At 42.5% G+C, this 21,379-nt stretch overlaps 1 protein-coding gene across 1 annotated transcript; it reads left to right on the top strand.

The window, feature by feature from the left end:
* The first annotated feature begins 988 nt into the window (after positions 1-988).
* Positions 989-13,328, top strand: SERPINB12 (serpin family B member 12). The gene is made up of 8 exons (XM_009475474.2): positions 989-1,067; positions 6,124-6,301; positions 7,921-8,034; positions 8,379-8,510; positions 9,446-9,563; positions 10,781-10,923; positions 12,630-12,800; positions 12,924-13,328. Exons 2-8 carry the CDS (start codon positions 6,131-6,133, stop codon positions 13,326-13,328), a joined length of 1,254 nt encoding a protein of 417 aa, XP_009473749.2. The 5' UTR covers positions 989-1,067; positions 6,124-6,130.
* The last annotated feature ends 8,051 nt before the right edge of the window (positions 13,329-21,379 follow it).

The raw sequence follows: 21,379 nt of genomic DNA on the forward strand, positions 1-21,379 counted from the left end.
AAGCTGGTGGGAGCTGAGCCTGAGGAAGAGGGTGGCCCAGCTTCAGCACTAAAAGGGAAGTGTGGGAAGGGCAAGATGGTGCTGGGAGACCTTCTTCCTCTTTCCTTCTTTCTTCCCTTACCATGTCTGATCTCTCAAATATCCTATGAATCCAAAGCCAGTTTTATGCTTTGTAGGAAGAAAGAAGAGGTGAGAAAGGAAATACAGAAAATTTTCAGGGTTGCAAAGCCACATACAACCCTAGAGGACTTAATTTTGGCCCCTGAGTCTAGCTGCCATAACTCAGTGTTGCACCTGAGCTCAGTGGCGCTGATTAGGGGAGATCAAACACTGTGCTGGTGCAGCTCCATGCTTCCCATCTCTTTACTTCCATCTTGCTTTGTGCTGGAGGCGTAACCTATGTGATCAACCACTCCTGGCCTTCTTTTATTCTTAACTCCAACAATTTAAAATACCCCCTGGCTGGGGATTCCTGTTACAGTTCAGGGAAATAATTCTTCCCCTCTCTAATTAAGTTCCTTCCATACGCATAAAGCTGACTCCTTACTTGAGTGAGCGAAATGGCTGTAGGCAACATAAAGCTCATGCATTTCCCATTCATTCGCTCTACCTCTACAAGCAAGCTCAGCTCCAAACAAGGCTTCTCTGAATCCTGGCATGAACCCCGCACACCCCTGTGTCCAGGCCAGACGCCATCAGATTTGAAAGGGACTACGCACAGCAGTGCAGCCATGGATCTCCAGGGTTAATGCCCAGTTTTCCAGCTGAGGGTGACTTGACATTGCAATCAGGAGATGTTGCCAGCAGATATTGCCTGCCAAACTTGTTGGGCAGCTTTGAGAGAAATACTATTAGCGTATTGCTAGATATAGGTTTCCCAGTCTTCTGCAGGAAACTTCATGTTGATGGCATTTGCATTAAATTGCGACATGCTGCTGTCATCAACAATTGGTTAGAGGCTGAACTTTCCCACAAGAGAGTGGGAGATTTTTGTAATACAGTATTCACAAGAACGTGCTCCAGAGCTCAGCTGTTGTGCTCTTCATTTAACCTCTTCGGGCAAGAAGGTAAATGATTCTATTTTTTCCCAGAAATAACTTGTGATTTTTTTTGGCAGATCCACAGTAGTCTACAGGTTGATAAAGTAAACATCATGTTTACAGATGGGACAGAGGGGCAGATACCTTTACAGGCTGCAGGCAGCAGAACACACTGCTAAAATTCAGGTGGCTCAAGAGCTCACACAAAGGGAGCTGGTCTTCAGTGGGACATAGATGGGGAATTTAAGAACACATGTCCAAAGCTATGAATCTAAAGATTCTTGCCTAAATTTCACGGACTTTTCAGTCTGAAATTTCCCCAGGACCTCTCTGCCCATCCAGAAAGCTCTCAGTGCCACAGGACTGATCAGCTGAGTAGCTCATACCAGAAAGCTGATGCTTTTCTGGCTATGTATCCAGAAGGGCTGAAGATCAGGCTCTTTCAGAGCACCTCTACCCGCTCTGGCAGAAATGGGCTTCACATGAAGTGATGGTGCTGATGGCCTGGGCAAACTCACACATGAAGTGGGAGATACAGGTTCTTTACTCTTCTTTCCCTTCTTTACTCAGGTTTCCGTGGCACAAGAAAGAGCCTTGAAATGTTCACTGGATGAGAGAGAGGGCATGCAGTTCTTTGACTGGGTGCTTAGGCGTTTTCCCTGTACCCTGATCCCTGCTGCCGGGGGATTGTTTATGTTCTTAAACAATGACTATATGAAATAGGAAGGGTGGAGTGGTATTCAGATTTTGTTTTGTTAGTGAGGATGCTAGTCTTTGTCAACATATTAGCTCTCGGGTTTGGCAACGATGTTTAGAAGCTTGCTGAGAAGCCTATGCAGGTGCACACAGGCATAGCAAATAACTTGCCACTGTACAGCCCGTAACAGGCCAATGTACATCCACATCTGTTTATGCAGGAATAGTTGGCCTAGAAAGAGGTAGAAAAGATACATCCTGGAGGTACTGATGCAAAATAATAAAAGCAGTCAGAAAAAGCCCTTTTTGGCATAAAAGTAGCAGCCTGAGAAGCTAAGTTGTTTAGAAGATTAACTTGGTAACATTTCCCTTGAAAAGTTATTTTGCACTGAAATGTATTGGGTTTTAATTTAAAGCATGTTACTTTGGAAATGTTTTGTGTCACATAGGGGTGATTAGACTTTCTGTGTTGTAGGAAATTTCATTTTTCTTTTGTGCCGTTTGTCCCTTTCACTCCAAATCAGCACAGAAACACTTGGAAACATCTTTTTGTATGAATGGTCTTGAAAAATAAGAAAGTAACTTCTACCAATCATAGATTTTTTATGTGAGGAGACTATTATCTGGTGCGTGCTCCTTTTCTAGGATAGACACATGTCATTTCTGCCAATTCTGTCTTCCTTTGTGTATGAGAAATGAATGTGCATTAAAGCACCTTAATGAGAGGTAGATTGAATAAGTAAAACATGCAATGGGAATTATCATGTGGCATCAGGGAAAACAGGTTCCTTCTTGCTTTACCTTGTATTAAATATAGAATTACCTTAAAAACAAGGCTACAGCTCTCTTAGCCTCCCCACCTTATTTACTGCCTCCTCCTGTTGACTGCATAATATAATCTAATACACCTATTAATTATGATAGCTTTGAGCACAGCTTTTATTCTTTGAGAGTTTTTGTCTTGATTTCATCTACCCTTAGCTGAAAACAAACTGTAAGGAGAGAACAGATGATGAATAGTTATAGAAAAGGAGTGTTCTTCATTTCACACAGCCACGGAAGAAGTTTGTCATCTTTAAAAGGTCTCTGGTATACAGTGGTTTCTTCTGAAGGAAGCTCTTTTCCTGGGTAGCTTCTTGGTCACGTATAACAGCGCTAGCCATTTCCATCTGCTGGACTGTGTTAAAAGCTACTAAACCATTCATCAGCTGTAAAGCCCCAACCGTGCTTGCTGTCTCTGCACTATTTGCTAATGTTCAGTGCAGACGCTTTGGCTAGTGCAGAACGGCAGATGTGATCTTCCTGGAACACTTCTTTTGATCTTATATCTTCTCTCCTTACCACTCCAAGATCTTTTAAAAGTAACGTTACTATTTGTTGTCCACTATGTAGGTGTTCTCCAAACTCCACTGTCCTCGCAGTAACTCCAAAACTCTCACTGACTGAATGATTACACAGATTACACACACAGCTTTATGGTGTGGAATCATTCATATGCTTGTGCCCGCCCCAATTTAGATTAAGAAAGTTCACTAAATTCTTTCATTCTGCAGTAAGAATGTTCCTCCACCAGCCCACACCTCTCCTCCCTTGCTTTGGGTTTCCGGGGCAGCTCTCTCAGTAGTTCCCACTCACAAAACCATGGAGCTGGCCGCAGTGTTTGCACCTGGGTGTCACCCTGAGCACAGCCTGCTGCTTCTTCTGAAGGAGTGGCCACCTCAGTATGCCAGGCACTGGTTTTTAAAACCTGTTCCCAGCTCCTGGGCTCTCCCTCCAGCTTGGCAGTCTGTCCTCTCCCTGCAGGGTGGGGTGGAGGTACCTCCTTCCTCCTGAGGAAGTTTATTAACTCTTTTTTTCTCCTGGACTCATTCTGAGGTTTGGGCACACCCACAATATGCCTCATGACCTACATTCACTGTGAAAGATTTCACAGCTCCATTTCGGATCTTTCAAGAGGTGTGGTGGAGCAATACAAGCTTCAGCACTACAGAAGCGCTGAGTTTTGTTTTCAGAAGGTTCTGGGTAGTAGGTAATGAAGGTAGAAGAAAAGAGAAGTGATTATTTAGTGCAATGTCTTTTTCTTGTGGTAAGATGACTGTGTTATTAAAAGGAAAATGAAAGGCACAAACATACAAAGACACAAACAGCAGAGCTAGAACAGCTGTTTCAGAATTAATGAGATATAAGTCATCTTTAATTTGTTTGTTCAGGGAATGTTTTGGGTAATTCTCCTCTGTATTAGGTCTTTATGTGAAGTACTTCAGGGTAAAACAGATGTCTCAGTATGAAAAGTATATGAACTTTTCCTTTCAGCATTGCAGGTTCTTTCCACAGAGCATCAGTCAGAAACACGATGAAGCATTGATTATTGCTGTGCTTTTCAAGCTAGTCAAAAGACAAGGAACATCTGCATTTGCCACATGTGGCACCTTCATATATTCAGCAACTTGACTTTTCAGCTCTTCCAAGCTACTGCAGCAATCTGTCTTAGGCTAAATCTGTTTTCCTGTGGGCTGAGTTCATTCCCATCATCTGGCACTTGCTGTGGGCTAAGATGGTTTGCACAGACAAATGCTGCATCTCAGCTGGGCCACATCAGCTCTCTATGTCCTGGTAAATTCTGATGCCTGAGCCCCAGCTTTTCGTGCAGAGTTTGTGTTTGGCTCATGGCTGAGCAAGAGGCAGCGTGCACTCTGCATCCTTGAGGACAACGCAAGACATTTTGAGTAGTTCTTGGAGTAAAGAAAGCTCTGTGAAGGGCAATCCATGTGTGTGTGTGGGGAGCTGTGGCTGTGGTAAAAGAGCTGGAGCCTCACTGGGTGAATGGGGTGGCAGGGGAGCATCAGCTGGGGGCATCCCTTTCCCAAGAAGGCTCTAGACTTCTCTCAAAGTGGCTGCTGGACACCGATAGCTCAGGACAGGGCGTACAAGGGCTCTGCTGATGAAAAATCCTGAAGTTCAGCTTTGCACTAGCCTTTTCCCACCGTTAGCCTTCTGGTGACACAGGCTGGAGCTCCTCACATAACGTGGCCTTGCGGGCTGCAGCAGCTGGGGGTCACAGGGCAGAGAAAGAGCACCTGCTGTGCTGTGGCTTTCTGTGGGCAGTGGGAATAACCACCTGGCTGCGCACTCACCTATCTTTTCAACAGAGAGGAGCTCTGGCAGCTTGCTATGGACCTGACCCATGCTTGTCCCGATGCAGGCTGAAAGCTAGAGCCAGCCAGACCTGTGCTGTGGGAGACATGAGGGCCTTCTCTCCATACTGTGGCTGTGTATTTTCCCCTAAGTAAATTATCTTTCTAGAACACAGGCCACAGCTACTCATCTCTGTGTCTGCAACCAGGCAGGAGTGTATGCTTTGCTTTTCACACATTTTTCTGGTGTGCTGTCCAAAATATTGTTTGTTTGACACTGAAAGTGATGTGGGTTTTTTTGGATATAATGATTCCAGAAAAGCTTGTGTGATCCCACTGGTATCCACACAACAGCTTTACAATTCTTCTCCTAAGGGACAGGAAAGGAGTTTCTAAACCCCTTTTTTTCAGGTGGCTTCCTGCTTGCAAGGACCAAGCTGGAACTTGGTCTCAGCTTGTTCTTAGCAGAGTGGATTTAATGTAAATGACCCACGGGAAAGGTATCAGACTGTTATGTTTCTAGTACAAAAGAAAAGAGTGACACAGATCTTGTCATATCATTGAGCAGGAATTTACAGACTTCTTTTCAGGGCTGTTGAGCTATTGCTTTGTTTGGAAATTTTAATTGTGTATCCTGTCTGAATCTGTGGCTCCTGGAAAAAGTGTATTTCAAACTGTTTGTGTTTCCATATGTAGTTCAGTTTCCGTAGCTGTTAATGACCTTTTTTTCATATATAAAAACATTTAATTAATAGTGATTTTATTCTTATAAACCTGTTGTTTGAAACCCTCATACCACAGCTCTGGTTACCAGCCAGGGTTATATGCAGGTGTAGTTTCTGTCACCAAGTTTCTGTCACTAATCCTATGTTGTTACAAGAGGAAAGAGTTGATGTAACTGTATACATCAAATCAGTTTGGAGAAGGAGGATGTTAATCCACAGTTGACTGATTTCAATACCATGACCTGAAATAAGATACAGCATGGGATAAGACAGAAAAATGGTCCTTTCTGAGGAATTCACATATGCAGTGAGCGTGGGTCCCTTTTCCAGACCCGCTGTGTCCTTGCTCCTGCTGTGTAGCATGGACTGAGAGATGTGTGCAAGGTTGGCTGTTTCAAATGCTCAGAATTTAGCAAACTTCTATTATTTAGCAACCAACTATGGGACAATCTCAGGGCAGACAGATGCTTCACAGTGTGATCTAGCTAGGCAACAAGCTACATTAAATTTCTTCTTTCTTTTGTGCAGCTGCTTCATGATGGGCTCCATTTCTAGACCAATTACTGAGTTTTGCCTTGATCTCTACAATAAGCTCAACAGAAATGCAGAGGACACAAACATTGTCTTCTCTCCAACGAGCATCTCTGTTGCCCTGGCCCTGGTCCATCTAGGTGCAAAAAACAACACTGCTGCTCAGATAGAGAAAGTAAGTATTAACGAAACGTGCCAAGATGCTTCCACATTGCTTTCTGTTCCCTTAATGGAAATGTTGGGCATCCTAGCACGACACGTGTGCGAGGGTCTCATAGGAAACAAGCACAAATACAAGCACAGGTGTTGCCTTCGCAGTTGTGCTTGATGCGCTATGATCCTTGCCGTCTGCTTGTGTGAGTTGCACCATGCCCCCATGCAGACTCAGGAGCATGGAGGAAGAGTTGAATGAGAGGAGGCAATACACCACCACTGCTGCCAGAATATCAGACTTTGTTTCAAAATTACAGGCAGGCACTTCCTCTCGTGGTTGCTATGAGAATCCTGAAAGTGTGAGTCTGGGTGGGTAGTGGGGACAGTTGCAGAAAGCTGAATGGATTGCACCTGGATGGCTGAAAGCATTAGATCACTTATCACTTACGACATTCAAGAGTCAAAATGCACCTGCAGAGCTCACAGGGACCCGGGTGGGCAGGGAGGGGGTGAAGAAGGCTACCTCTCCAATGGCTGCATCTTTACTCCCTGCAGCGCAAGTTCTGCTTTGTACAATCTTTCGTCTCTTTTCTTGTTTGTGCCCATGAGCGGTAAAAGACCAATAATCTTAAGGCAGAGGTTCTTGTCAGTAGCTGGCTGTACTGGTAGATCTTCATCCGTCATATCCTAACACTGCCATGTGCACAGTCTGACTGCTGGGTCACCCGCAGCCAAGGTAGACATGCACTCCTCATGAGGTTCCTGGGGTGTGGTGGGTTGACCTTGGCTGGTGGCTGCCAGGTGCTCACCCAGCCGCTCTCTCACTCTCCCTCTTCAGCAAGGACAGGGAGAGAAAATAAGATGAAAAAGCTCGTGGATCGAGATAAGGACAGGGAGATCACTCGCCATTTACTGTCATGGCAAAACAGACTTGACTCATTTTGCAGCCAGCTGGAACCAGCTCTGTTCAACATGGGGGCATCCCCTGATCTCTTAGCACAGAGGCTACCCCTGCAGCCCCCTGGCTACCATAACCTTGCCACATAAACCCAATACACAGGGATTCTTGCTTATTTTAAGAAAGCAATGGGGGATACGGTATCGTCACTAAAAATTATTAAGTCTACGTATGATGCAACATTATTCTAATGGAGAAGCTGCTAGAAATTTTTCAGTGAGATATTTGCACATTAGCAACAAGGACTGTCTTCCATTAAGAGCACTGTGGTTTTGATATATTTCCTAAGCTGATGCAAAGATTAAGAATGATTGCAAAAAGCCAGTTTTGATGTTTTCAAAGGAAACTATTTTTATGTGTTTGCATGAGGCAACTTTTTGTTTTGAAATTTAACATGACTGTAGCAATAAAAATATAAATCAAATGTAAACATTTTGAGGTAGTGGAGAGTAATATTTTGAGGGACTAAGTGTAAGTTCTTCTTGGTTTGCTAATATAGAAATGTGAATTTGAACATGAATATATGAACAATTTAAAGTCTGTCATTTCAGCCTGACCGAAGCTGAGAAAATATCTTTCGTAAATCCACACCATTTATGCAGGACAGCATAGCAAATCTTTTAAACAAGGAAAATGCTTTTATCTCAGTTACAATTGCCATAATTTGGCATCTTCAACTGCAGGTGCTCCATGTCAGGAAAGCTGCAGGAAGAATGAGCCTTGGATCTGACCTTGAGAGTGCAGCCCCAGAAGTGGAGCCAGAACTAAGCCAGGAAAGACAGTCATCCCCCTCACAGGTACGTCCTTGGGTGGGAAGCACAGGAGCCTTTTCTTCACTGCATGGTAGGTTACTAGTTATAAAGCACTAGTCTACCACTGGAGGGAGTCAAGATTACACGCACAAAATCTGCCTAATCTGCTAGGAAATGCTTAAATACAAGGTGTTACCTTATTAAGGGCCAAGACTTCCATCAATTCAGTACCAAAGCCTTCAGCGATCTCATCTGAAGGAGGATCAGGCTGGATTTAAAAAACAGTACAGCAGGAATTAACCCTATAGTATAATCTAGTTTGGACGCAAATTAACAACCAAAGCTATATGGAGGAATCGTTATAATTGTTGTGTTTGTAATATTCCTAGTGTAACAAGAATGGGGACCTTAACCATAAAGCATTCCAGGCACTGCTTTTACAACTACAAAACCTTGGTGAAAGCTATGTTTTAACCCTGGCCAACAATCTCTTTATACAACAAGGATTTGAACTCCAGCAGGTAAGTTACCTGTGTCTGCCAACTGCTGTGGCCCTGACCTCAAGCTTCCCTGGAACTGTGACCCTCACTGTTGCCCCTGTCGTGTGTATTTTGGAGCACTTGTTGTGCTTCTTGGAGCCATATCTACTGGGGCTGGTAGAAAAAGAGATAAGTGTGTCAGCTTTCAATTCTTTTGTTTAAAAAAAACCCCACACTGTGGATATAATGGCTATAGAGCAAAAATAAAGCAGGAGTCTGTTCACTTTTGGCATCTGTCTATACTCAGCCAGAGGTGTGACTACAGCCAAAACCAGCCTGTTCAAGCTGTCTGTAAGCTACTTACTTCTGGGCTTGCAAGTGGCACGACTGAGGCAGCAGTAAGCTTGGAGAGAGCTTATCACCTGAGATGTTATATAGTTTCATCCATAGAGCTGCTGTGCTGAACTTACGCCTTTCTTACTGAATGACAGCGTGGTCTCTAGATTGCCTAGTATGGATATCTTTCTAGTCACATCTTTGCTTTGCTGTCAGTTATTTCTGCTGAATGATTTGGATACTTAAGCATTGAACAACACATCTTGCATCTTCTCTATTTTTTTATTTTTATCTGGACCTCAGGTATGCAGTTCTCCATGGGAAGACTTTCTTGTGGCTTTCTATTTACTTATTTACTTACTTATTTACTTATTTACTTATTTATTTATTTATTTACTTATTTACTTATTTACTTATTTACTTATTTACTTATTTAGCCTATGCAATAGAATAATTATGTCTTCTTCAAAGATTCTCTGAATAAACTTCAGATAGCTGATGTTTCCAAAATGAAATTTTGACTTATGAAGTCAACAGGTCCCTCCCCATTTCTAAAATAGTTCTGAACCACTGATTTCTTTCAGAAGGGAATAAGTGCTTAACAGATTTGACCAATTCATAATCTTTATTTTGATTTACAGCAATTTCTAACATGCACAAAGGAACTGTATGGAGCAATGCTGCAAACAGTGAACTTTCACGGTGCTGTTGAAGCTGCCAGAGTAAAAATTAACACTTGGGTTGAAAGTGAGACACAAGGTAAAACAAAGAAAAACCATAGCCATACTATCGCTGCCTTCTTCCGCTGCTTCAACAAAAGAAATTCCAGGGTATGAAAAGCAAAGACTTGTTCACGTTTCTGGGTGTTCAGTCTTATGCTGTTTAAAGGCAGTTTGTCTTCCCATTCACTCTTGAAATATTAGAGTGACTTATCAGCTAAATTATTTCTAAATTAAAGGTGTGTTTTTTGTCAGATACTTTTGTATTCCCACCCTTATGCCTGGCATGATAATTGCAATAATACCTATAAGGCTTGACCAGGCAAATTGCTTCCACTGACAGCCACAAATGCAGATACAGGACAGCAGGGCTGGAAGCTGTGAGCTTCGTGGTGAGACTGGAAACAACCTGGGGGAGGAGGGAGGACAACCAAGGACCTGGTTATAGGCAGAGCGATGCCCACAAAGATGATAGATGTGACCACCAGTGAGACTCACTATCACAAGTGACAATCAACCAGCTCTTGCCCTTAACAGGCTTGCTGATCAGACTAAACATGACATATGCCATTTTCCTTTAGTTTTGCCAGAGCTGCAGTAGCAGCGGGATGAGAATTTTCTAAATCTTCCGACTGAGCATAAACCAGAAGTTACTGGGGGACAGGCAAATAGATTTGAAGGCTTCTGTAATTTATCAGTTGCCCATCTCCTGACCAAACCTGTCCTTGTACTGGCAGAGTGGCCTGTGACTGTGTGGTAAAGAGCTCTTAACCCCAGTTGGCTCCCAGTAAGAGGGCTGAAGGTTCAGGAGCCACCTTGCACAGGGTTAGGAGCCATTGTTGCTCTGAGTGCTCATATGAAGCCTGTGGACCTGCTAACTCCTACTTCAGCCTCTGTGTAGAAAGTCAAAAGCTCCACATCTGATTAACTGCTGCACTTGGTGCAAAGGGAAAGATGCTCTCATGTAAACCGAAATATGTGATCCTTCCTGTAATTAATGTCACCTGACACATATGTATGGTCACTGACACTCAAAGTTAGGTAATTTGGTGACCCCAGTCCTCCCTGTCCTCCCTGGCTGGTAACAGTGCAGAGGAATCTACCTTTTGTTTGCCTATATTGTCCCTGTCCTTTGAATAAATCAAGAACTGGATTCTAAGATTCTCCAAAACTAAGTTCACAGAAAAGTAATTGATTCTCAGTCCAGAGTCTTAATGAAAACTAGCAAATACTTGTGTATTCCAAAATTTCCTTTAGGTAAAATCAAGGAACTCTTTGCTCCTGGTGCGATTGATGAACGTGCATTGCTGGTGCTGGTGAATGTAATCTACTTCAAAGCATCCTGGGAACACAAGTTTGAGGAACAAAAAACAGTACAGAGAGATTTTAAACTGAATCAGGTACATCTGCATTCTGTAAATCTTAACATTATTTACCCTAGATACTGAGAGCAATGAAGCAAGGATAACATGAAGCACAACGTCCAGGGCTCAGCTGCCCTGTGAGCAAGGTGTGGATGTACTGGGATCTTAACTTGCCTCTCCTGTTGGGAAGAGGTAGCAGGAGGGTTTTTCACAGAAAAGCATAATCTTTACTAAAAAGTGTGCAAGACTCAGAAGTTGCAACAACTCAGAGTTTTGCTTTGGTGACTGGCAAAACACAAGTGTTAGCCTTGATTAGCACTTTTGAACATAGTAGTCATTACAGATCGTTGTCATGGATGGAAGCAAATCTGAACATCCCATTCCATACAGGCTCCAGGGGGTCATCCTGGTGCTTATATATTCAATACATTTTAGCAGTAGCTATGCATTTGAGAGATTAAAACAAACAGACCAAACAAACTAGGCCAGATAGTAACAAACTACAACTATACAGCTGCAATTTGAAAAAGGAAAAATTCTTATAGGGTATTTTGGTTTATTTGTAGTATTTGCAACACAGTATTTGCAACACACAAAGTTTTATTTTAAATGTATTTTAATTTTTAGCCCTTTTTTCCTGCCATACGGATATCACCAAAGCCTTCATTGTTTAACTAAGGTATTGTCAATATGGTTGCAAAGTTAGTTCTTTAATAAGCACATTCCTCCAAGTATTGTGTGTGCCATTTAAGGCTAACAGATGTTATCAGAAAAGACTTTCATTTAATTCAGTTTTGTCTTCTTTACATATTTTGTGCCAATATTCTCTTAGTTATCATCCATAACAAAAGAAAAAAGCCCAACAGATTTAGGTCTGATCTTAACTTGCAGAGCTGTGTAAGGGAAAGTCTCTTTTGAGTGTTACTCATAGATCAAAGAAAAAGGTCAGAAAAACATTTATTTCTACTTATCATGTTGCATTCCATTGTTAAGACACTGGTAAGAAACTGTCATATTGAGTACTTATATTTGTGACTTTAAATATATCTTTGAATATGGATATTGACAATGGTCTATAGCTGAGAACATTTGGTGCACTGCTGCAGTAGGAGAAACTATGAGACAGGGAGAAGCTGTATAGATTTTTCTTCATATGCTAATCAATACTAGCAGGATTTTTTTCTGAAAATATGTCATCTACCAAAATTCTTCTTTCATTGCTTTAGAAATTAGCTAAGAAGTTAGCTAACTGTAAAGGGAAACTTGAGTCTTTACACAGCTTTCAAACAACCCCATCACAAAATAGGCAAGATAAGACCTAGAAAAGCATGCCTGAGAAAGGCTATGATTTTGCTCTTAACCTATTTATTGTTTCCTGTCTAAACAATCAGTCTGATAAATGACAGCCTGATTCTTGCAGTGCTATTTCTTCTTTATCCCAGTCCAAGTTAGGACTTGCAAATCTAACCAGCATCAGCCTGTGTGGAAGTGTAACACTATTAAGCAACTTCACCATCTGATCAGTTGCAGGGAATTTTTTTTTTTTTTCCAGAGAATTATCCCCTTTATTTCTGCATGGCAAAGCTGATGTTTTGAGTGTTGCTGTAGATGCAACAAAATAAAGAAAAATGTGCCTAACAACAATTACTGCTGAAACCCCGACTACTGATATTACACCTATAATAAGTTTAAACGTTAAGATCTGTATTGCTTAAGTGACTGTATAATTTTCTTTTAAATAGAATGAGAAAAAACCTGTGCAAATGATGTATCAGAAAGGCACGTTTAAATTAGGCTACATTGAGGAGATGGGTGCTCAGGTCCTTGAACTCCCTTATGCTCAGAAGTCACTGAGCATGATCATCTTGCTGCCAGGTGACATGGCTGATGGATCTACCAGTGGGCTGGAGCAGGTAAGGCAGTATATATCATGGACTATGGCTGAAAGTTGGTTATCTGAATTAAGGCTGGGTAAAGATCTAAACTTTTCAGAGCTGCCCACCTATTTTTAAGCTCTTTTCCCCCCCATCTTCTAGATTGAAAGGACAATGACGTATGAAAATTTAATGCTGTGGGCCTCTTCAGAGAACATGTTTGAGACAACAGTGGAGGTATACCTCCCCCGATTCAAGCTTGAAGGCACCTTTAACCTCAATGAGGTATTACAAGAGCTGGGGATGACTGACATCTTCCTTGAATCAAAAGCTGACCTTTCTGCAATGTCATTTGCAAAATCTCTGGTGCTGTCAAATGTTGTCCATAAGACGTACGTGGAAGTCAATGAGGAAGGCACGGTAGCAGCAGCTGGTACAGGAGCTGTCATTGTGAGAAGGTCTCTTCCTCTCACAGAAGTGTTTATGGCTGACCACCCTTTCTTATTCTTTATTAAACACAATCCTACCAATACCATTCTTTTCTTTGGGAAACTCTGCTCACCTTAAAATCAGAGCCATTTTCTAACATTGTGAGAAACACCTGGATGAAAATCAGAAATAGTATTCTTTTCCCAATGCATTCTTAATCCTTTGACAGCTAGTTTGCATTTCAAAGTAATCACTACAAGCAGTTTAGCTTAGAACCCATCAATTGGATGCTCTGCCGCTAGGCTCCTTGAAATGCAAATACTGATCTGAATCCAGAATAGGAGTAAATTTTGCCTTAACTTCACTGAATATGAATAACATTTTGTTTCCTCAATGCCCACGTATGCTCCTGTATTCCTTCCAGTTCCCCAGCCCAACCATGTAGTGTAGTACAGCACCTTCCTGGGCTTGCAAAGGTGGAATTGTTGAGCTGCTGTCTGAGGAGAATTGTCTGCAACAATTTTCAGTAACTGCCAGTAAAAACAGAGTAGCCCCTGCTCTGTATATTTTGATTCCTGGCCAGCTGGGTCCTGGTCAGCAGAGAAGTGCTTTAGAGACACTTTTTCCTTCTCTGCATTCTGTAGCTGTGGAAAATCCTTTGCACAGTGGCGACCTGGCCATGATAATTCCCTTTCCTGTAGCAACTGCCAAGTAGGAGATACTTATTTACTGCAAATGTACCTATTTACTGATAACTGTACCACTTTCTCCCCAGTGATGCGTACTTGATCTGCCTTTGTGCTATTCTGCATTATATAAAAAGCTTATGCTACCAGCAGCTTTGGCTTCATTTATTTATTTAGATGTATGCCTACATCTAAAGTGTCATCTTACCAGTTGGAAGAATGATGTGACATGTATTCCTTTCATGAGCCCTGGATCTTTTTGTGTGTTTTTATTAGTAGCATTAGTTTTTATGATAATAACAGTAGGAATATTCAGTCAGGGAAAGGGACAGGATTCTGCCCTCATAAACACCTCTAGAAAAGGAGTGGATTACAACAGTAATTAAGTATACAGGAGGGCAGGATTTGGGCCCTCTTTTTACTGGACTTTTTCTACATTAATTTTTGAAATAAAAGCTCACAGAACGGTTGAGGTCAGAAGGGACCTCTGGAGGTCGTCTGGTCCACCTCCCCTGCTCAAGGAGGGCCACCTACAGCTGCTTGCCCAGGACCATGTCCAGACAGCTTTTGGATATCTCCAAGGATGGAGACTCCACCAGCTCTCTGGACAACCTTCCCTAAGTCCCCACTAGGTTCTCAAATGACTCCAAAGAGAATTTTGTATGCACAGTGTCTGCAGTAACAGGATACGAAAACACACATTTCTAAAGAGGTTAATTATTTACATAGTAAAGAAGGCTACCTTTTATATGGGGATAAATCAAGTGATTTCAGTCTCAAGGAATAGGAGGAAAATGGTCTCAAGCACCCCACTGTAGTTACTGATGTGGAAAACTGTAGCCATGAACTTCCAAGAAATGTGTTTTCTTCCTCACGTGCTGCTGTCTGGTGAATTTTAACGATCTGAGATGCAAATCTGAAAGACACGGTTCTCTCCGTGCTCTGGGAAATGAAGAAAGGTTTCGTAAAGGGCAGTGTAAATCATGGAAATCACAGTTAAACATAACCTGGAAAGGTTTTGTCTGTGGGAGAAAAATATAACTTGCTGCTGACTGATAGGGAGACATTACTGCTAATTTGCTGGTTTAACGTAAGTAATATCTTCCTCAGACGGATTCTGCATGAGTTTTAATAAATTAACGTTTGCAACATGCTTTATGATCCATGAAAATGAAAATATACATTAGCCGTTTGCCATATAATTGGGTGTAAAGCACCCTCATGTTCTGCATTCATGATTACCATAGCTTATGCACCGTAAGTTACCTGGGGCCCTTTGGACAAGAAAGTCTAGGAAATAAGAGTGAATGATAACTGAGCAAGAACAGACAGGAGCAGGACAATAAAAGAGTCAAATAGACAAACTGCTCTTGACTGTCTGATCTGAAGGTGCAGTACAGCTGCAGCAGTAGTTCTCCAGGCTGTGTCCATGTTTCCCTTCTGGAGGCTGGTAGCCCTGTTTGTTTATTAGACGATGTTTTTGTTACCTAAAGCTGTCATCATACAGTGTTTACATTCCCCAGGGAAGTTCTGAGCACTGCAACCTCAAAAATCAACAATGTTTCTGAAAATGCAAGGACAAGGGTTCCTGTGGTAAAGTGGCAAATGCCACGGGGGAAAAAAATCTTCCCTTTATTCCTGTCTTTTCTCGGAAAGGAGTATAGAGTCCCCAGCCCTCAGCATATCCTTTTTCAGCACCCTTGCGTTAAAACAGGGGCTTCCGACAACACTGTGGGTTAGCAGGGGGATGGATCTGCCCTTGCTACCAGTGAAGAATGCAAGAGCTTAGTCCTGAAAGTGAAAGAAATAGAGGCAGAGGTTTGCGGCTGGGCCATTTCTGGTACATCCCATGGCAGCGGTTTTACTACTGCCACAATCTGATGAACTATGAAAAGAGGACTAATGTTGTGAAGGAAAAAAACAATCATCTATGCAATGTAGCTTTTTACATTTTTTTCTCCCCTTGCTGCAACCTCTACTGAAGGGAGAGCCTCTCTCTGCCAATCTCCATCCGTGCAAACAAGCTCCAATGCCTCCTCTCCCCCCACAGTGAGCAGCTCAGCAGGGGAGCAGGCATCCCCTTTGCAAATGGCAAGGTTCAGACAGGTTTGCTGCCCTGCCTCAAGCCTCCAGAGCTGGACTAGGTGATCGTTAAAGGTCCCACGCAACCCAAACCCCATTCTATAGTTCTGTGTCTTGCACACTGGTTAGCTGAATTTGGCTAAGCCCATTCAGCGCTGGTCGGTTACTGATTTACAGCTGGTCAAACTAGTTTATAGTAACCACATTGTATCACAAAATATCTGAGTCAGTAAAAAACAGAAGAGTTATTAGGTATTGTGTCTTAGACCTGAAACATACATGCACATTTTAAAATCTTGGATTCTCCTGACTTTAATATACTGTGTTATACTTACTGAACTGTGTAGGATCTGCCTTGTATTCCTACTCCTGTCTGGAACTGGAAGTGGGAGAAACTCGATTGTGATTGGAATAATGGTTATTGGCAAAATATATAGCTTTTAAGCTATAAGGTGAAGAAATACTACTTTTCAGTGCTCATGGCCTGAGACTGGACTTAAAGACATGATCAGTGTTGAAAGTTTCACTTTCACAGTATCGCTTTTAATGTTTGTGCTCAGTCTGAGCTAACTTTGCATGCGGTTTCCTCTCGTTTCAAGGCAAGCGGTGGCAGTAGAAATTCACACAAGTCTCTGCCGCTCCTCTTGAAACCTGACACGGTGCATTTGGGTTGCATGGTGTTTCAGCTTGCTTCTTCAAGTTGTGGGGCCATGGTCCTTCTTCGAGGATTCGTTAGCAGCTGTGGATCCTCTGTCACGTGGTGCTCATCGTCTCACTGAATTAGGTACTCACTGCTTCCCTGGTATGAACTGAGGGAAGGGCCACAATTTGGCCCTTCAATCACAAAACAGTCAGTACCTTATGAGCAGTAAAGTGAAATGCCTACCCCGTACACAGCTATTTGTATTATTCACTTATCTTCAAAGAGAGTTAAACCTTACTTTAGAAAGCAATTCAACGTGTATTTCAAATCTAATAAAGATGGCATAGGGAGTCAAGACCCCCATAGGTACTGCTGTAGAAAGCTTAAACACTGATTTGACTCTTGGTGAAAGCTTTACCCCAAAGGCTGAAAAATAAACCAGAAAAGGTTCAAATGGTACACTTCAAAAGAGGCTACTTTGCAGGATTTATTTGACCTGTTATTTCCTAAATTGCCCTGTGAACTTCTCAGAATTTGGCTCTCAGTCATTTTTGGGTTTGGCTTTGATGTTATGGATTGCTAGAGACTAATCTATTTTAGACAGAAACTCAGATAGGTATAGTAATTCCTTCTGATCTTAAGACTAAACACAGCAGTATCATTAGTAAAAAACTAACAGTAATCAAATTATGTTTAGAAACAATCCTGTCAGTGATTTCTTATAAATATTCTTATTTCCCCAACCCTACAAAAAAAAGTCAGATGCATTGTAAAACTTCTAGTTTCCAGTCTCCCTTACAGTATTTATCAACTTCCCATCGCCTTTCTTATGGACCATCCATCCCACACTTCCAACACGTGTATGGAAGTGCCAGATCACTTTCTTGGATGGTTTCAGAAAATCATCCAGAAGTAATGCTTTGAATTCACTTCTTTTTTTAACTTCCATGTTATACCATATTTTATTCCATTAGCCCAGTAGAGTCAGCTTAGGTACAGGTATAGTAGCATCTATCTATATTCAGATAATACTGGGGCTTGTTCCCCTTGAACAGAGCAGCAAGGGAGAAAATATGCAATCTGACTGAGGGGTAGCTGGATGGCAGTGCTACTAGTTAGCATCTTCTGGCTAAGACCCGCACAAGGTATTATGAACAGATTATCAGGACTAAAATTAAAAGTTCAACCATGGTATGCTATACAATATAAATTGTACATATTTTATTACATTGATTTATTATCAATATAAATAGGTTAACTTTTATTCTGTTATAATTTATTAATATTAATTATAATAATGTAATATTTGATACAATATAAAATTACGACACATCAAAAGCTGGCCTTGACTGGTGGTAATATAAGTAGTTTCATACCTTCTGTACTGTACAAGGTGCTATTCTACTCCAGCTGTACAGTCAGTCACACAGTAATGGCAGCAGGATAATCTAGACTTTTAATTTCCATATTTCTTAAAAATTGTCTCTTAGTAAACACTTGATTTTATTTTCTTGGTAAAGTACGCCCATTTTCTATATGGAATTATAACCACTTATAGCAGGTACTACATCTTAGTATTCGCAGGCTTATGAAAACCAGATTCAGAAGTCACACTTCCTAACTGTATTTTTCTGTGCATATGTAATGGAGAATCAGTGAATAACATGTTTAATGCACAGAATTATAGGTGGCTTTGGAAAGGAGAAGCAACACTAAAATAATGTTGTGGCTCTCCTAAACAGAACATAGGCTGGCTTTAAGCATGTACATCCAAAAAGCCATCTGAAAGAAAAATTCTCTTTTCCTATGCATGTGGAAATATCCAAAATTTGTAAGCATTTTATTTTCAGCTTTTGTAAATTCTCTAGCAGCTAGCATTTTTCTTTGCTTGCCCTGAACTGCCTTGACATGAGCAATGAAGTGCTTTGCCCATGCTGAAATTCAGGAATGAGGTGGAATGAGGCGCAAGTCCCTGGAGAACATCTAGTGAATGCATTCAAAGCAGACCTTGTGCAAGCTATTCACATAGGGCTTCCTGAAAATGCCGTTAGAGTGACTTAATTTTTTTAAGTGAAAATGGTACATAACTTCCGTAGTGGAGAAATTCATGTGGCTCAGGAGGTGAAGGGCCTGTCTTCAGTGTATCCCATACCCTCGCTGGAATTCAAGCCTGTGTATCCCAGGAGAATGCACCAAGCACCAGGATGTAGCGTAGGCTGGGTGGGAAAATGGCCCACCTTCCTTTTGAAGGCCTTACTCGAATGAATGCAGCTTAATGGCACAAGAAGAGAAGTCATGGACTGATAACTTCGCAGTTCAATAACTGTGCTGTAGATGAGTTCTGGTTTCCAGTCTCTGCTCCCAGGACTATTGTTTCAATCCAGTAACACAGAAAAAAAGTATCTATATGTGGGTGAGTATCCTAAGAATAATGATATAGAACTATTTTGGTCTATATCTTTCTGATAGCATGATTTTTTTTTCTCAATTTCTTAATATCTGCCTAGAAAAGAAAACAGTGAATAAAGTAATTCAATTGTGAGCTTCCTTTCAGCTCTTCAGAGGGTGCTGCTGCGCAGCTTTTTCATCTGAATCCTCAGGCATGAAATTATATATTCTTAATTATGAGATGGTGTGTTGATATTCTGCAGAAAGTGAAAATTTTCTGCTGAGAAAAACTACAAACCACCTGTGCTCTGGGAAAGGATAAAACTGTAGTAACTGGGTGAGAGGTAAATGCAGCGAGGGAAGATCGTGACCACTGACTCAATTCAGGACCAAAAATACTTGCCGCCCCCACCTGAAAGGAGCACACGTGCTAATCTGCACAGCAAGCGAGGCTAATTTAAATACAGTAAACCAATAGTGTATGAAATGTTAATCACTAATAACTGTAAATTTGGGCCGGTTTATACTAATCACGTAGCAGGATAAATATGCTGTAGTTTTGTATGAAGGTGTGCTAGATTTGCGGAACTGCCACCTGGCACCCATCTTTGTGCAAATATGAAGGGAATAAAATACCTCGGCTCTGTGTGTTAATTGGTGTCTGCACACCGGGCTAATGACCCTGCATTTAGGATAACAACATCACAGCTTTTGTATAAGAGCACTGCCTCCTGCACAGCGCCAAGATTGTTTCGGATTACTGCCTCACGTGACTGCTACAGTTTGGAAACAAGATCCAGCCTTTCCACACACTTACTGACAGTATTAAACACGCTGGAAAAGCACTACTGGAGGACCTCTACTGCATATCCTGAAGGATGGCTTCTTTTCTGGCGCACCGCCTCGCGAGGCAGCTAGCTTTTGGCACAGCACTCGTTGCAGCCTGCAACCTTGCAGCACCAGCTGCAGCTCTGCCTTTGCTCACGCCCCTGACAGCTCCTTTTCCAAGAGACCCCCACCGCAGCCCGCTCTGCTGCCTGTCACTTCTCTCCCCTGCAATCTGTCAGCATGAAGCAGTCCCAAACACAGACCAGCAATGACCAGTCCTGCCTTTTCCACAGCCCTCAGCCTGCCAAGAGAGAAATTACCTGCTAAATGGTACAGGGGTGACCACTGAGGGGAAAGGCTTTCTCAATCTCGAGTGTCATAATAGGGGAAAGTCCCCCAAAACATATTTTCAGATTATGTTCATGCAATCATCATGTGATATCTATATGGGGGCTTAGCTACGTTTTGCTCAACAGAGTCAGCTGCTGGTCTTCTGTGAGAAATACAATATTCTGCCCGGAGCAGTGCCGACCACAGTGCCTGTTGGCCTAAAATAAACACAGTGCTCAGCCCACAACCAGCCTTGAGACACCACGGGGAAACATTGTGAAAAAGCTGACTGCTGCTTGTGAAGCAGAACAGCCTCCAGGGTCAAAAGACGAGTAAGTGCTTTGGCAGTGTGGTGCGCGTTTCCTTGTTCATGAATGATGATGACTATGAAGGATCCTGGAAGACATACCCATGGGCCTTTGGTGTATCTCCCCTGCCCCCGGACAGGAGCAAATCCACCTTGCTGCCTTTTTTGCTTGTAGTTTTGTGCATGCCACCCAGAGGTACAGACTGACAGTGACCACGGAGCTCAACAAAAGCCTCATGAGCCCCTCATGCATTTCAAGCCAAAACCATCGATGCCTCAAGCTCCCCACACAGTTCTGCTGAAACACATGGCTAGACCTAGGGGTTAGGAAACCTGATCCATAGCTGCAGTACAGCAGCAGATATTCAGAGCTGAGCACCTCAGCTGAAAGTGCTCCCACTGCAGTATCTAACTCTCTGTGGTGCCATGGGGAAAATCCACATCCAGCCTTGGAGGGGCAAGAAGCACCAGTCTGAATGAAGGAGCTGCTCCAGCTCAGTGCTCTTCCTTGCACATGATCAGCAGGGCTGGCCATACTGAGCTCTTCTAAGCAGGGCTGGTGGTGCCTTCACTTCACCTCGTCTTGCCTTTTTCTTGCATGAGGTCAATGAAAAAAGCCTGTTCCCTAAAATTTTTGCCATATGGGATCATCCTGGTACCAGGATCTGTTCCCAAAGCTGTGTAACTGGGACTCCTGCCGCCCTCTGGACCAGGTCCTGTAGCACCTGGTTAGGCCTGCCACCTCCTGACCCACAGTCCGGGACATGCTCAAAACTCAGGTTGGGACGTGCTGCTGAAGGCGACCATGTGCTCCCTCCACTCTCTGGCTCTTGCTGACACAGAAAACTGTGCTGAAATCCCTGAGACAAACAAAGTGCCCATGCTGAGGCAGCCCCAGCTAAGCATAGCCCTCAGGCAGAGAAGC

Source organism: Nipponia nippon, unplaced genomic scaffold (genome assembly GCF_047370975.1).
Source record: "Nipponia nippon isolate SJK-2023a ecotype South Korea unplaced genomic scaffold, ASM4737097v1 scaffold_1, whole genome shotgun sequence".
Taxonomy (NCBI): domain Eukaryota; kingdom Metazoa; phylum Chordata; class Aves; order Pelecaniformes; family Threskiornithidae; genus Nipponia; species Nipponia nippon.

Coding starts and splice junctions, on each gene's coding strand:
- SERPINB12 (XM_009475474.2), top strand. CDS start 6,131: ATGATGGGCTCCATTTCTAGACCAATTACTGAGTTTTGCCTTGATCTC. Junction 6,302..7,920: donor CTGCTGCTCAGATAGAGAAA/GTAAGTATTAAC, acceptor CTTCAACTGCAG/GTGCTCCATGTCAGGAAAGC. Junction 10,924..12,629: donor GAGATTTTAAACTGAATCAG/GTACATCTGCAT, acceptor TCTTTTAAATAG/AATGAGAAAAAACCTGTGCA.